This window comes from Solenopsis invicta, chromosome 14, assembly GCF_016802725.1.
Source record: "Solenopsis invicta isolate M01_SB chromosome 14, UNIL_Sinv_3.0, whole genome shotgun sequence".
Lineage (NCBI taxonomy): Eukaryota > Metazoa > Arthropoda > Insecta > Hymenoptera > Formicidae > Solenopsis > Solenopsis invicta.
The window spans coordinates 112,386-130,460 of record NC_052677.1 but is presented as its reverse complement, the minus strand read 5'-3'; the positions used below and the strand labels follow the sequence as shown (position 1 = coordinate 130,460).

The 18,075-nt window shown below is 29.1% G+C and overlaps 1 protein-coding gene across 1 annotated transcript in view; it reads left to right on the top strand.

The window, feature by feature from the left end:
• LOC113003453 overlaps nt 1–18,075 on the top strand; it is a 51,915-nt gene that overhangs the window by 16,621 nt on the left and 17,219 nt on the right. Inside the window, exons 8-9 of the mRNA XM_039457551.1 lie at nt 2,943–3,072; nt 3,271–3,454. Coding sequence (XP_039313485.1) covers nt 2,943–3,072; nt 3,271–3,454 — 314 coding nt within the window. The remainder of the gene's footprint in view (nt 1–2,942; nt 3,073–3,270; nt 3,455–18,075) is intronic.

The following is an 18,075-nucleotide window of genomic DNA, read 5'->3' as shown; positions in this document are numbered from 1 at the left end:
ACGTCGTCATCTTCAGCTCCACTGAATTCGGGCACTTGTGACGCTAGTAGTTTAATCGCCTGTCCCGGGGACACCGCTGAAAGGATCGTATTCCTCGGCGGAAGTGTAGCTTGTACGACGGTCGGTGGCGTCGGTAACGAGGGAGCAGGCTGTGAACGGCTCTGCCCCGCGGTCACCGCAGCTATTAATTGTTGCATGAAAGCTTGTTGTTGCTTCATTTGTTCCGCGAACATTGCGCAAATCTGCGGCAAGGCTTCTCTCGATGAGCCTGACTGAACACCGCTAGTGGAAGTCGAACCGAACGACCCGGCAGCTTGCAGAGCCGTGGTGGCATCCTGGCGCAAATCGTTAAGCGGGCCATTTCTTTCCAAATGGCTCATAATTTGATCGATAAGAGCTTCACGGGTGGCTTGTGGCTCTAACCCGTAGCGTCTAACCTCTGTTTGCAACTCCGCATGCGAAAGATCTTCCAACTGTTGTCGATCCATTGTATGGCGTGACACGTGGGAGACGCTTTGAATGAAACTTAAAATGGCGGCGCGTGGTGTACCACGCGGTCGGACCTCTCTGCTCTATGAGCAGCACAACGGCACGACACCACGAGACGAGATAATCGGTTTCTTTTTTAAAAAAAACTGGCGGCGCGTAGCTACCACGCGGTCGATCCTCTCTGCTCTGTGAGCAGCACAACGGCACGAGACCACGAGACAAAAGCGAACGCGACCGGCACGAATTTCCGCACAGCACCACGAGGTGAATCCCACTTCTGATATGTTGTAAAGGGGGGAATAAAAATTATAGTTAGGGAGAATATTAGTTAGTGTCAGGAAATAGGATTAAGGAACGGTAAATAAGGAGGCGAATGAGAAGGGAGGGCCTGTGCAAGGAAGAAGACGATGCTAACCGTAATCTCGTTTATTCTCTTGGCGGATACACAGCAAAAGGTTAAGTCAGACGTGCGATCACCACGGCCGTGATCTCCCCCCAAAACCGAAAAAGCCCGAGATGCATCGTGCTGCATCACGCCCACAGCGCCGCACAACGGCAAAAGTGTGGCGCGATCCCTTTGGCCAATGCCTAAGGAAGCAGCCGCAACGCGCGCAACGCTGCAGCCTGAGTCGTTTCGACGCTAGCTTAAAGATATCTTACACGTTAAAGATTGACACTTGTGAGGTTAGGAAATCTGTCACACCGATGGCATAAAAGAACATGTGAATGTGTATGTTTGCATTCGTTTTTTGTATACCTACATCCTTTTTTAAATAAAAGAAAGTCTTAACAACAGCTTTTTTACAGACTTTCAATTTAAAATACAAATTTCGGAATATTCCCGGACTAGTTACGAATTACCCCGGGCTTGGGGCTATTCTTAATTCTTGACATTGGTCGACATTTTTATATGTACTTTAAAGCAAGTACATTTGCATGTTCTATTTATATCGGCATTGTGAAGGGGAAGGTTCAACCTTTCAAACCGGCTCATGTTTTTTTTTTTTTTAATTAATGTAGGACTCAGGAGACACAAAAGGAAAACAGGTCTAACGATTTGCCCCGGTCTCCCCTATATATTAAAATAATATTCCGAAGATATTATTCAATATTTTTAATAAGGTACCTAATAATGCCTACTTAATTTATTTTTTTTATAAACTCTATTTATAAAGATATTGAAATAAATTAAATAAAAATAAAATGTTTATTTCAATTAATCACCAAAATAAATTTATTTTTTATATAAAACATTTTTAAATAAACAAAAAAAGAATTTTCTTTAAACTCTGGCATGCGGCCTTATTAAATACTTATGTTTTTAATAAGGCCCGAATTAAAAGTAATTTGAAAACAACAAAGGAATCAAACATTTTCCATATCACTTTTAAGATAATTATTAATTACAAAAACAAAATCCTTTAAAATCTATTATGCTTCTAAACATTACAATTATCATTAATTTCATCTATAATTAATTTTTAACTTTAAGAATTTCTTAGTCAGTCGAGTGCAATTTAATTTAATTTCTGAAAAGTTAACGTCATTGAATATCGTTATCATCTATTGCAAGCCACATACATAATATAATAAATAAATGACAATAAACAAACAATACAATAAACGTCATACCAGTAAACACATAAGTAGGTCATATTTAATAATACTTTATATAAGATATACTTATTCCAAAAATTCGATATTATATGTATTTGTCTTCTTCCTATAGTTAGAAAGTTGAATAATATTATAATATGTTGTAATAAACCCTAAAATAATGTATACTTATTAAACTTATAATAAATTTTTATGAAAACGATTGATTTACCCACTTTGTTACAAGTTTTTGTTGCACTGAATAAACGTGTTGCTACCGTATTAATTCTTCAATCCCTCTTTACCTACTTCCTACAATACATCTCTTAAACACATGTTTCAAACATAAAACGCGTTTTTAAATGATAAATTTAAAAGTGGGCCTTATTTAGTACTGTGTCTTATTCGGCTCAGTTACCTTATTACTTTAATATTAGGGGAATATTGTATTAATGTTATGTATCCGTTTTTACTTAATATTCGTGATACATTGTTTAAATATTTGTGGAATATTATGAAAATATTATACAAATATTATTTTGATAAAAAATTAATGCGAAATGTTGTGCATAAAATATTCATAAACATTGTAATTATTATTTAAAAGTTATAATATTACCAATAATTTAAAATATTAATGTAAATAATGTATACGATGTGAGAAATAAATAATATTATTTACTTTTCACATCGTATTCATATAATATTAACAGAAGTGAACACTCTCGATAATATAATCACATTTTAATAATATTTAAGAAATATTTAATATTATATAATATTGTCGCTCTCATATGGTTATTAAAATATTGTGTGTATTAAGAAAAATTATTTACTAAAACTTCTTATTGTTGTAGACTTAATGAATTATATCGACACGCGGATATCTTATACATACCACCATGGATGAGAATAAATTCATATATTATTGGTGTAATCACTGGATATATTTTAATAAAATTAAATAATAATTTGCTCTGGAAAAAGGTTAAGTATTATTTTTAATATATTGAAAGCAATAGATATTGAAAAAATAGGTAATGAAATAATTATGGAATATGTAAACTACTAATTATTTATTAACTTTTGTAAATTTATTAATACCTAATTATTAATACCTAATATAATAATGCGTAAATAAAGATCTGTTATAATAATTTGACATTTTATTTTGTTTTATTTCAGAAAGTTATAATTCTGTGTTGGTGCGCCTTTTGTCTTGCCAGCGCATGTAACGTTTTTATTTTATTTCTGATCTACGAGCAATACATATCCGTTTCAATTATTGCTGTATATCTTGCTCTACAAAAAATGCTTTATGCCATGGGTGTAGCTTGGATTGTAATAGCGTGTTCTACTAAACACGGAGGTATGTTGAGTAATGTATAAATTCATTAATATGTAAATTTATATTATCAAAATGATATATGTTCTATAGGATAAGGTTGCCGAAATTGCACCATTTTTGACATAAAGGTTTATAACTAAGGAAATATGAAGAATATCTTTAATTATCTTACGTCATAATAAAGTACAACATTTTTCCTTTCATATTTATTTTTTTTCAGAATTTTATGTATTGTCATAAATTTTTAAATGACGATTTTTAAGAAGTCTTCAAATAGTGCAATTTAAACAACGGGTCTCCTATATCGCACCACAGATTAATATTACTCTTCCTAGAGTAAAACGACACTTTTTTTATTAAATTCTTCCTTCTCGAGCAAAAATGCATTAAATAAGCATAATTTTATTAATGCTGGAGATAAATACCATAAACTAAATATAATTTCTGTCAATGTCATCATTTTGATAATTTTTCAATAATATCGTAATGACATTGTTACATTATGGCAATATTGTTACAATGTATGCTTGTATGATTATTATATTTGATTTTATGTATATAACCACGGTCAAAGCAATGGTGCGATTTAAGAAACCAAGACATGGTGCGATTTAAAAGACTAAAACATTTTGTAAAACTTTATTCATTTAATTTACAAATAAAAGTACTAAGTTATTTGAACTTTGCTAATCTAATTTTAATAATATTGTGATTATTACAAATTATTGAAATTTTGATTATTTATTTTTTGCAATTTAGCTATGAAATGTGTTGAAAAATAGCAACAAAGTTACCATTTTTTTTTAAATATTAATTACAAAATTTCTATTGTCTTAACCTGTTGAGTTCAATAGAGGATAATGATAATATTATGTAGTTACCAAATAATCCTGCAAAAAGTGTACAAGTACTGTAGTTGAATTTATACGCAAGGTAGTGCAATTTAAGAGCCCAGCCGGTGCGATATCGACAACCTTACTCTATATGTATACAAATACATATATAAAGAAAAAGAGACTACTATGACTGTAGACGTTACGGCTACTCGTATTATTTTCATTATTGGGTGACATGTGTTCTATTTATAACTAAATTAGTTTTTTATAATTATTTTTAGGCTAATCATATTATCACCACTTTTTTTCTTCCACAGATTATGCAGTGCGTTACATTTTTATAAATGTAACGCACTGCGTAATTATCCTAAAAAGTAATAAATACTTCATTATTTGGAATGCAAAATCTGTTAAACAACATTGAACATAATCGAGTTTAATATAAAATATTGATTATAAATAAAAATATTCAACAAAATAAAAATGAATGCCATATTATCCTCTTCTTCTCTAATGTATATCAATATAAATACAGAACTAACGTAATTTATAATAAGCTGTTACTTTTAAAAGTGCGCATTATAGCAAAAATTATTTGGGATAAAAAGTATATGATATGAAAGGAGATAAAAATGGTAAAATTAATTTTTTCTCTCTCAAAGATATTGATCTATTAAAATCTTATTAGAAATTATCACTATTTTTGTAAATGGAATTATCTGGAATTTTCTTTATATAATATTAGGTACTTGCAAAAGTTTGTAAGATTACATGTAAATTGTGCATAAGCTACACATGGCAATTTGATACGTCTATTAAACTGACACAGCCACTTTAGCACAATTCGACAAAACATACACAAAAATTTAGTGCTCTTTTGTTGCTAATTTGTTGTTCAATTCCGGATTTTGTTGCTCCAGCCGATTCGAAGAAAATAGTGGCTGTGCCGACTTAAGAATAAAGCTAGCACAGCCACTTAAAAAAATAAAAAAATAATAAAAAATAATACAGATTCTTTTTCTACTAATTTGTTGCTAATTTGTTCCTCAATTCCCAAAATTGTTGCTCCACCCTCAACCCCTAAAAAACCGCCCCAACCAGTCGTACATTAGCACAATAAAATAAAATTTATATTTAATAAGGTATTTCGAGTGATTTTGACTCTCCAATTTTGTTGCTCGCTATTTTTAATAACTCCGATTTTATTGCTCCACCTTCGACCCCCGAAAAGCCACCCTGAACAGTCTTACGTGAGCACAATTCTAGAAAATTAATATATAATAAAATATTTTGACTGATTTTGACTCTCCGATTTTGTTGCTAGCTATTTTTGACAAATCCAATTTTATTGCTCCACCCTCGACTTCCGACAAGCCACCCCGAACAATCTTACGTAAGCACAATTCTAAAAGATTAATATTTAATGAGATATTTCGATTAATTTGGTGTGCGTGATTTTGTTGCTTGCTATTTTCGACAAATCCGATTTTATTGCTCCACCCTCGACCCCCAAAAAGCCAGCCCGAACAGTCTTACGTGAGCACAATTCTAGAAAATTAATATATAATAAGATATTTTGACTGATTTTGACTCTCCGATTTTGTTGCTCGTTATTTTCGACAAATTCGATTTTATTGCTTCACCCTCGACCCCCGAAAAGCCACCCCGAACAGTTCTACGCAAGCACAATTCTCCAAAATTGATAATTAATAAGATATCTTGACTGATTACGGTTTTTTTTTCTTTCTCTTTTTAGTCTTTTTTATACTTTCCCACATCTTTCCATACATACACATACACACACACGCGTGCCCGCACACGCACATACTATTACATTACACATTTCCAAAAAAAACATTTAAAACTGCGCATCTCAAGCCGCCGCCATCAGTCGGCGCCGTCTTATTTCTTTGGAGACAGCGCTGTCTCGCTCATTCGGCGCCGCTACTTCTGTTGAGCAACGCTTATCTCTCAAAAAAATTCTTTAAAACTCTGTCAACCGTCTCTGTCGATCACTGCATCTCTTTATTTATTAAACGACGCCAATTTTCGGGAAAATTCGCGTCTACTGTTTGCGGCACGCAATTGGACGTTGTTGTTCAACTTTTATTCAGTCGCGTCTTCACTACTGTTGCGTTCTCATCGAAAGTGATCAGTCTTATTACGATCAGCATTAGTCGCTGTTCAAAATGTATTCTAAGAGAGGACGTCCGTGTAATGTGCAACATAATGATATTATTGATACTGTTGTAAGATATAAAAGTAGCATTATAATATCGGATCATGTCATAAACAAGATAGTATCTAAACATAATATAATTTGGTCCGAGATTTCTAATGCATTATGTTGTCGTATAACGCCTGCTTCGTTATACACTATAGTATCATGTAATCGATATAGCATACGTGATAAACTAATTGGTTTTTCAAAAGTGGATACTACAAATAGTTTTAATTTGTGTGATAATAGTAATTTAAACATAAGTGACAATACAGTTGGGGAAATATCTGTAGAATCCATTAATGCAGAATCCATTAATTTTATAATACAAGTTTCGAAACATGAATTTGAAGACCTAATTGTGTATAAATCATACAAACGTAAGCATAAAAAAAAATGCAAATCCGAATTTGGAAAACTCTTCGTCCACGAATTTGGGAAAATTTTATAACAGAAAAAATTTGGAATGCAATACAGTTAAAATGTGGATTTCAATTTTGCAATCATTATTTATCAAATGTTGGTACATCTGGATACTTAAATGGTAAATATAAAGTTTTCTCTTAAATATAGTTATATTTATAAGTTATATTTAAATTAGAAAAGTTTATGTTTATTTTGTATGATATATAATAGTTATAAATCACCAAAACTTTTGTTTTTAACGTTAATTATATAAAAATAACTTTTTACTTAGGTACTTGCAAATGTAGTAGTAGTTTACGGTGTGATATTGAAGATTTCAATACAGAAGTTGTCCTTTTAAAATGTAAAATCTTTAAAAGCACTGGTAAATGTGGTAAGCGTTATTTACGAAAACCATTAAGAACAGCAATCGGAAAGGAATTATGTACTAAACCAATTGAAATATATCGCGCGGAAAAAGCCAATAAAATTATGGAAGCCGGAGATCCGGAACCTCCGCACTTGTATGAATCATCAATATTGCATGTAGCAAAGAATGAATTCAAAACTTCACAACTTTTGCATTCCGATCCTATAAAAGCCTTATGTATAATGAAATACAGTGCTTATGCTAATTGCATTCATAACATTGGCATAGACCCATTTTTCATCCATTATTGGACCAATCACCAGCTGCAAGTGTACCGGAAATATTGTTCATCAAATATAAGTACAATATATATTGACGCTACAGGTAGCATAGTAAAAAAATTAATGAGATCAAATAATACTTTATCACAACATACATTTTTATATCAGGCGGTTATACATTATAGTGATAAACAATTTTCAATAACACAAATGTTATCCGAAAAACACACAACCAACAATATCCACTTTTGATTATTAGAATAGTGCAGAATGGGTGCTCCGTATCTACGTGAAGTTGTTGTAGATTTTTCGAAAGCATTATTAAACGCTGTTATACGATGTTTTACATCGTATACAATAATAAAAGATTATGCAAATGCTTGCAAAAATAAAACCATGCCAAAGTGCTATATACGCATAGACGTTGCACACTTTATTAAAATGTACGCAAATTTTTTAAAAAATTTTTCTTGGAGGATAAAAATCTTTTATATGGCTGCTATTGGTCAATTAATTATGTGTCGAGACATTGACGAAGCTGTTATCATATTTAAAGCCATTTTAACAATTGCACGGTCTGAAACGGAAGATAAATTGGCAAATGGCGAAGAAACTCGCTGTGAGAAGGAAAAGAATAGATTAAAATCTGTTATAACTGGTGAGTCCTTTTTGTTATTCTAAATATAATATATTAATTTTTCTTTTTGTTATACATATATTTTAAATTATTATACAAGATTTTTTCAAAATTGGAGTACTTTGTATATTCAAAGTATTATAAACAAACTTTTGCAATATTTCTGTTTATAGTAAATGATTTCATTTTTCTGCATAAATTTGAGTTATTTTATTAGTTATTTATGGATAAACTTCTAGCTGATTATAGTATGAAAAGTAATTCTTTCTGATATTTATCTAAAATTGAAACAAATAATTTTTATAAGACTTTAATTTAGAAGAGATAAATTATCTATCAGTAATTGTATCAACATATATACATTGATATATAAAATATATGTATTTTAAATTACAATATTAGAAAACATTATTTTTTTTACCTTTATATTTCGAGTAAGCACAATTAAAAAAAGAAATTAAAACTTTAAAAAAAGTTTATTTATAAGTACAAACAAAATTACAAACACACACATATACTTACACACTGAATATATCATACGGAGATGTTTAATTGCAACTTATATTTATATAGAAACTTAAATTTTTTTAAATTTTTTAATAAAAATATGAAAACCATAGAGATTTTAAAATTAAATGTGTTCATTGTCTAATAATTTGTCACAGATACATTAGATCATGAGACCAACGAAGATTTGGAAAAAACATATTTAAATACTGACGAAAACGACGCAATTGAAGATTTAAGTAATGAATGGTCGGAATGGAGTGCACAAATCAACATGAAAGTTAAAAACAGTTTAAATGAAGTTGGTGATTGTGACAACGCGCATTATTTCCCATCTTTAGCTGAATGTTTATTAAAACATATAAACATGCTTCCTATGTGGTCATGTGATTGCCATAATGATTTTGCATATGGACGAGTACCAGCGTCCAGCGCAGCAGTTGAGGGAGAATTTAATAAATTAAAAAACAATATATTAAAAAATTACAATTTGCCTATAAGAGTAGACAAATTTATAAAAATTTATTTAGACTTTTTGCATGGCAAATTAAAAATTGTAGACACAAAAGAAAATAGAATATTCTCAGACGAAAGTACATGCATGAATAAAAAAGAAGAAGTGCAAAATATCGAAACTGCAAAAACTGCACAAACAAAATGTCCAGCTTGCATTAATAATGACACACCAACTAATGCACATGTTTGTGCAATTTGTAAAATATCTGTTCATGCATTACAAGAATGCTCGATAGCTTGGGATGAAGAAGAAGGACGAAAGCGTGTTTCTTTATCATGCTCCTTAATAAAAATTTTGAAGAAATTCTTGCCTTACAAGAAATAGAAAATTGGTGAGGGGAAAATAAAGAGAGAAAAAAACCAACAGCAAAATATTTAGGAGAGAACTAGCACAGCATACAAGATGCTCTAGCATGGAGCAAAAGCAAGTTACCTATTATTAAAAACAGTAATAATATGACGTTACAAGCTGTTAACATAGACGGTACAAATTATACCACAACAAATATTTGCGCATTTGTCTTCTACAAAATGTGTTTGTAGCTTTGTCAGACTACAAATATTTTGCAAACAAGATAATTTTTAAAAATTAATTTTCTGAGATAAAACTTAAATAATCATTATAAGATAATTATGACAGTATAATAATTAAAGTAAAATTAGAATAAAAATATTAAATGTTATAACTCAAAAAGTTGAGCCGTTAATAGTTTGCTTTCTTATAATAATGTTAATAATAATATTGTAATCTTTGATAGTGTTGCGATCTTTGATAACTTATAATATTTATGATTTATTTTCAATTATAATATTGTTGAGACATAATTAATGAATTTTAAATAAATAAAGAAATAAATTTATTATATATTTACATACATAAATGTATGAAATAATTATTTACAATATTAAAATTGATTTTATTTTACTTGCAATATTAATATAAGTTTTATTTTATTATGTAGATACGTGCAACAGAAAGAAATCCATTATTTGAAATGGCTATAGATATTTTAGATAAAGGCATCAGGGCACACACATACAAACTCCGTGCACAAATATTAAAACCTATTTTTTTAACTGAAGAATCACAATTTGAATCTTGTATGCAAATTGATTGTTAAACCAATGTTGGATATATGGCTGGTTTACTTTTCAAAAATACATCAAGTTTTAAAGAAGAATCAGTTTGCAATATAGGATGTCCAAAACGAAGAAAAATATTACCCATAGCACAAATAGATTCAGACATAATAACAGAAACTAATTTTCATAATGTTATAAATGATAACATTATGTTAACTGGCACAAAAAGGTGTTGTCAAAAAAATTGTCCAGGTTTTGAAACAACAATGCTTTGCAAAATAGATAAATAAAAATGTGTAATAATTTTAAACAGTTTAAACATTTTTTGGATTGAGACTTTAAACTCATCTAACTTATTTGTTGAATCAAACGGTATTCTATAAATACTCTTAAAAAATTGTGACTATCATTAATTATTTCTAAAACACAATATTAAAAAATAAAGTTACCTAATAATAAGAACAAAGTATGAAAACAATTCACAAACTAGAATAATAACGTAATGCATAGAATACTTAAGATAACATCTACAAATTGTTGGAAATTTACAAAAATTGCATGTATTTATGTCACAAGTCGTTTAATATACATATACACATACATATACGCATACATTCTCATCTCAAAACTTTTACAGGTCTCATTGTATTATTTGATATTTGTAACATTAAACATAAAAGTACATGTTCAATACAAGTACAAGACATACCAAAAGCGATTAAAAATCCAGAAAATGAAGAAAATGATTTACAATTACTAGGAATTGTAAATTACATAAATCCTAAAATATACACACGAGAAACAGAACACAGCACAATTGAATACTATACTGCGATTAGTAGGCGATCTGAAAGCTGGATTGAATACAACGATCTCGAATTAACAGAAAAAATTATTAAAAAAACAAAACAAATAAATCCGCATGTTCTCATGTAAATATGTATAAATGATTAAATACATTGCACATTAAAAACAAAAATCTTATTTATTACATAACATTAAAAAAATTAAACATGCAATGTAAACACCCTATTACTTAAGCACCGGCTCAGCACACAATGTCAGCTACAAAATTATTAAAAAGTCGTCTATCCACTTTGAAATCTTACTACGCTTTCAGCATATTCAGCACATATGAGTTACATAATACCACATCAATGAAGACAAAAGTAAATTTAAAAAAGAAATGTTACACGAAATACATTCTGAAAAAATATCTAAATTTTAACAATGCATTTAAATTAAAACATCCATAATAAATATTTATTGCAATAACACTGTACAACAAATTTAAAACGTTGCGAAAAAAATAAATGCAAAAACATTAAAAATCGACACTTAAAAATAACACAAAGAAGCGTATTATCTCATCGACTCAAAGTTTCGAGGTATAGTGCTGATATAAAACAACTATATTGCATAGTTATTTAAGGGTCGAGAGTAGAGCAATAAAATCGAATTTGTCGAAAATAGCGAGCAACAAAATCAGAGAGTCAAAATCAATCAAAATATCTTATTATATATTAATTTTCTAGAAATGTGCTCACGTAAGACTGTTCGGGGTGGCTTTTCGGGGATCGAAGGTGGAACAATAAAATCGGATTTGTCGAAAATAGCAAGCAACAAAATCACACACACCAAATCAGGCAAAATATCTCATTAAATTTTAATTTTTTTTTTTGTGCTTACGTAAAATTGTTCGGGGTGGCTTGTCGGGAGTCGAAGGTGGAGCAACAAAATCGGATTTATAAAAATAGCGAGCAACAAAATCGGAGAGTCAAAATCAGTCAAAATATCTTATTATATATTAATTTTCTAGAATTGTGCTCACGTAAGACTGTTTGGGGTGGCTTTTCGGGAATCGAGGGTGGAGCAATAAAATCGGATTTATTAAAAATAGCGAGAAACAAAATCGGAGAGTCAAAATCAATCGAAATACCTTATTATATATATAAATTTTCTAGAATTGTGCTTACGTAAGATTGTTCCGGGTGGCTTTTTGAGGGTCGAGGATGAAGCAATAAAATCGGATTTGTTGAAAATAGCGAGCATCAAAAACACACACCAAATCAGTCGAAAAATCTCATTAAATATTAATTTTGGAGAATTGTGCTTGCGTAGAACTGTTAGGGGTGGCTTTTCGGGGGTCGAGGATGGAGCAACAAAATCGGATTTGTTGAAAATAGTGAGCAACAAAATCGGAGAGTCAAAATCAGTCGAAATATCTTATTATATATTAATTAATTTTCTGGAATTGTGCTTACGTAAGACTATTCGGGGTGGCTTTTCAGGGATCGAGGGTGAAGCAATAAAATCGGATTTATTAAAAATTGCGAGCAACAAATTTGTAGAAACAAAATCACTCAAAATACCTTATCAAATATAAATTTTATTTTATTGTGCTAATGTACGACTGGTTGGAGCGGTTTTTCAGGGGTTGGGGTTGGAACAACAACTTTGGGAATTGAGCAACAAATTAGCAACAAATTAGTAGAAAAAGAATCAGTATTGTTTTTTATTATTTTTTTATTTTTTTAAATGGCTGTGCTAGCTTTATTCTTAATTCAGCACAGCCACTATTTTCTCCGAATCGGCTGGAGCAACAAACTCCGAAATTGAGCAACAAATTAGCAACAAAAGAGCACTAAATTTTTGTGTATGTTTTATCGAATTGTGCTGAAGTGGCTGTGTCAGCTTAATAGACGTCAATTTGATAATTATTTACGTTTAAATTGCTTCTTTTTATGTTAATTTTATCAACATTGATAATTAATAATTTATACTTTTGAACAAAATATCACATTTAATGCAATTAAAGTTGAAACCAGATCAAATTCAATTTCGCCGTACAAAAATAGATTGTCACATGAGTGGACTATTACATTAGTAGAATTATTTGATTATTCAATCGCAGTTTTTTCACGGATTATTGAAGAAAGCTATAAGATTATTGGGAGAACCATTCAGATATAAACTATTAAATGGATTTTGATGGAAACCTATATGCAAAGAAATATTGTTTTAACATTTAAAAAAATATATTTTTGTAATGAAAAACGAATATTTTCAAAAACGTTAAATTTAATGGAATAGATTATCTTATTTTTATTTAAAAAATATTTTAATAAAAAAATATTTTAAAAAATATTTTCTTAAGATTAAATAAAGTAAAAATAAAAATGTTCTGTCGGAAAATATATTTCGATATAATTTCTTTTTATATTTTAGCGTAACGAGCATTTTTATATTTAAATCTAAGCGGCTCACTTCGTTGATGTTTCAAACCCAAATAATTCATTTTTCTTTTATTTTCCGTGCGTGTAGACCCCGTGAAGTCTTTTGTCATTACAACCGCTTATTTGAAATTGTATTCAGATTTCTCTCATCTCGAATATTAAATATTTTAATAATTATAATCGTGTCTTAAGTGCGTTTTATTGAGCGAACACTATTTCGCAATCTACGTCTCTACAACATGTTCTTTAAAGTAAAAAATATTCTGGTTTCTTTTTTCTCACTTCTGTGAAACCTAGTATTATACTAGAAATACAACATATTTCTAATATTTTTAATGATAAAGATGCTAGTTTCTCAAAGGTTTCTTTCTCTTTTTTGGTAGCTGTATTTTAATACTCTTTTGCAAAGAATAATGAATCAATTGATAAAGAAAATGAACGATTACATTCCAGAAAAGATATGTAATTGTATATTGCAAATTACATATGCATTTCTTTGTGCAGTACTTGTGTGCGCGTATGTTTACATACAAGATATCTTAGAAACGTACTGTAATGTATATTTTAAATTTTGTTATAGTATAAAAAACTGTCGTTCTTATTATCGTATGTTTATCTTTATTGTAGGCATCTTATATATACGAGTATATATATATATATATATATATATGTATATACAGGGTGATTATTAATGACTGTTACAGCGTTTTACCCTAAGAGAATAACATACCGACAAAACACTGTAATATATTCAGCGCTCGTTAGATGACAGCTGCACCGAGCAGTGCCGAATGATACGTACGTATAGGCCCCTGCTAAAAAATTTTTCTCAGATTACTTTTATATAATTTTTCAAAATGTCTGTATAATTTTATAGTTTTTTCAAACTTTTTTATAAGAATTGGAATAGTTTTTATAAATACCTAAAATGTCTATATCCTTTTTCAAAATTTTTAAATGTGTTAACTACGAAGTATCCTAAGATTTCTATTATTTTTTATTGTATAATTTCAGATAAAATAATATAAAATTTAAAATAGTTAAAAGTATTTTATAAAAATTATAGGATAAGAAATCTCAGAACATTTCAGAATTCACATGTATAAAAAGTTTAAACAAAAGATGTATACTTTCCAAGTAATTCTGATTATTTCCGAAAAATGTTTCAATTCGTACAAAGATAACAAGAAAAACTTTTATTAGAGATGTTTTCGCGAAAAATATGAAAAATTCTCATAATTATGGAATCGCTCTGAAAAGTTATAGTATTCTTTATTTTTTGTTGGAAAAAGATTTAAAAAAATCTGATTTTCATCATTTTTATATTATGTAGATATAAAATGTATTTAGTATTTTAATTTACGTTATTATGTACCACGTTTATTTATTAATCAGATTAATAAATAAAAGTAATAATCTAATTGTAAGTAATAAATGCAAAATATAATGGAATATTTACAGCTTTCCTTGGAGAAATTTTTATTATAATTTTCTATAAAAGTTTTCATAATGTGTCATGGCAACAATTTATAAGTAATTGTGTAAACTTGTGTAAAAATTTTTTCAAATTTTCTCACATTTTTCACTAAAACATAAAATATAAAGTTTCATAATATCACGATAAGATCAGAAAACAAACCCATAAGAAAATATAAAAAAATTTTAAGATTTTCTAATATTTTGACAGACTTTTCCAAAAAAGACATAACAAAAGAATTAAATCACATAATTTCTCAAAATATTTGCATGTAAAGTTATGTGAAATTCTTCAGATTTTCTAACATTTTCTTAAATCTTTTTTCAATAAAAAATAAAAAAATACCATAACTTTTCAGAGCAATTCCATAATTATGAGAATTTTTCTCGTAATCTTTGTACGAATTGGAACATTTTTCGGAAATAATCAGAATTACTTGGAAAGTGTACATTTTCTCTTTGAACTTTTCATACGTGTTATTTTTATAAAGTACTTTTAACTATTTTAAATTTTATAATATTTTATCTGAAATTATACAACAAAAAATAATAGAAATTTTAGGATACTTCATAGTTAACACATTTAAAAATTTTGAGAAAGGATGTAGACATTCTAAGTATTTATGAAAAGTATTCCAATTTTTATGAAAAAGTCTAAAAAAAGTATAAAATTATACAGACATTTTGAAAAATTATATAAAAGTAATCTGAGAAAAATTTTTTAGCAGGGGTTTATACGTACGTATCATTCGGCACTGTTCGACGCAGCTGTCATCTAACGAGGGCTGAGTATATTACAGTGTTCTGTCGATATGTTATTCTCTTAGGGTAAAACGCTGTAACAGTCATTAATAGTCACCCTATATATATGTATAAAAGTATATGTAAAATACGTTAATATCACATTTTTGTAATTGATACCCATATGTACAACTCTTTTATGTTTTTTATATAACCAAAATCTACATAAAACTTAAAATATAAACACGTCATAATCATTTAGTTTATAATTATTTAATATATAATAACGTTTATACTTAGCACGTGATATGATTGCATTTTTGTATTAAAAACTAATATTATACACGAGTCGTCAACTTCCAAGCACACGAGATTATCATATCTCAATAACTTCTGAATCGATCAAGTTCTAAATACTCTCAAACGATGGGTAAAGTCCTATAATAAAAATGTTTTTATTTTTTCTATCTGTGTTCTATGGACGGAGATATCATAATCACAAAAATGAAAAATTCACCTTTGAAATTTTATTCTTTGAGATATACGTAGTCATTAAAAAAATCTTTAAACTCGTGTTCAATTGCATTCTTAATTTCTTTTGTCCTTTATTTAAAAATCTTTATATTTCCCAGCCTTCTTTAAATCCTTTCTACTTTCTACTTTTTTCCCATATTACACTCTCACAATTCTTTTTCCTTCTTCCTTACATTATTTCACATTTTTTTTAATTTTTACTACAAGAGATTATGTCCGGTTAATAAAATGGTAATTCTTGAAACACAAAATGTCAATATATCATGATATACATCCTTTATTTAAAAAACCTTTAAATTCATGTAAAATTACATTCCTAATTTCTTGCGTATTTTATTTAAAACTTTACCTTCTCCACCTCCTTTAATTACTTTCTGTTTTTTATTTTTTACTTATTTTACACTCACAATTCTTCCTCTTTTTTTCTTATATTATTTCATGTCTCTCCGTTTCTCTACCCTCATTGCACATAATTTAAAATCTTTACTAAAAGAGATAATGTTTGATTAAAGAAATTTTCATTTTTACAACACAAAACTTCATAACACGATATGATATTCAACCATTATTAAAAAACTCCTCAAACTTGCGTTCAATTGCATTCTTAAATTCTTTTGTCTTTCATTTAAAAATCTTTACGTTTGCCAGCCTTCTTTAAATCCTTTCTACTTTCTACTTTTTTTCTGTTTTACACTCTCACAATTCTTTTTCCTTTTTCCTTACATTATTTCATATTTTTTAAAATTTTTACTACAAGAGATAATGTCCGGTTAATGAAATAGTAATTCTTAAAACACAAAATGTCAATATACCATGATGTGCATCCTTTATTAAAAAAACCTTCAAATTCGTGTACAATTCCCACATAGAAATTGACCTCCAGTGGATGTCCATCGCCCTTCCATAGCTCCATGGGACATCTATCTTCATGGTGGAAGTCAAATGGACGTCCATTAGAAGTCCATAAAACCTCCATAGCTCCATGGGATTTTACTTCCATCATGGAAGTTAGATGGACGTCCATTAGAAGTCCATGAAACCTCCATAGCTCCATGAGATTTTACTTCCATCATGGAAGTTAGATGGACATCCATTAGAAGTTCATAAAATTTCTGTAGCTTCATGAGATTTTACTTTCATCATAGAAGTCAGTTAGATTCCAAAAAGCGTATAATGCGCATGATGTAATCCTTGATGATCACCAAAAGTTAAACAAGGATAAAATGTTATATTACCTACATCATGCGCTCTCTTTACGGAATTTGATCATTATCTCTTTATCAAAACAATTATGCAACTAATTTGTTTATAACAATTATAATAACTATGACAATTAAAAAAGCGTCATATATATTTCATTAGTAATTTTTCCTGGTGAATCGATTAGCGCAATCAATTTTCCTCTACAGTCATTTTTGACAATTTGTTCATAACAATTAATTGCAAAATTAACTTTGGTAACGGGCTCTTTACGTCATTAATGTTTTTTCATGCTCCGATACCATTTCTAATTGTTGTTTTTTGACTGATTTGGCCATGGGCAGAAACAGATTTTGACATACTTATATAATTAATATTAAAAATATCTAAGGCTAAATAAACAAAGGATTAATAAGAGTGTTCATGCGATACTCAAGACGCCAGTTTCTTCTTGTTCAAATTAGCTTTACTTCAAATATAACTTTTTATTAACAATCTCACAAGTGTACGTTTAGTTTAGTGTTAAGATATTAAGTTATCGTTCCGAAGATCTTAGGTTCGAATCCCGCCGGCGCCGATGCGTTTCAAACATTTATAAA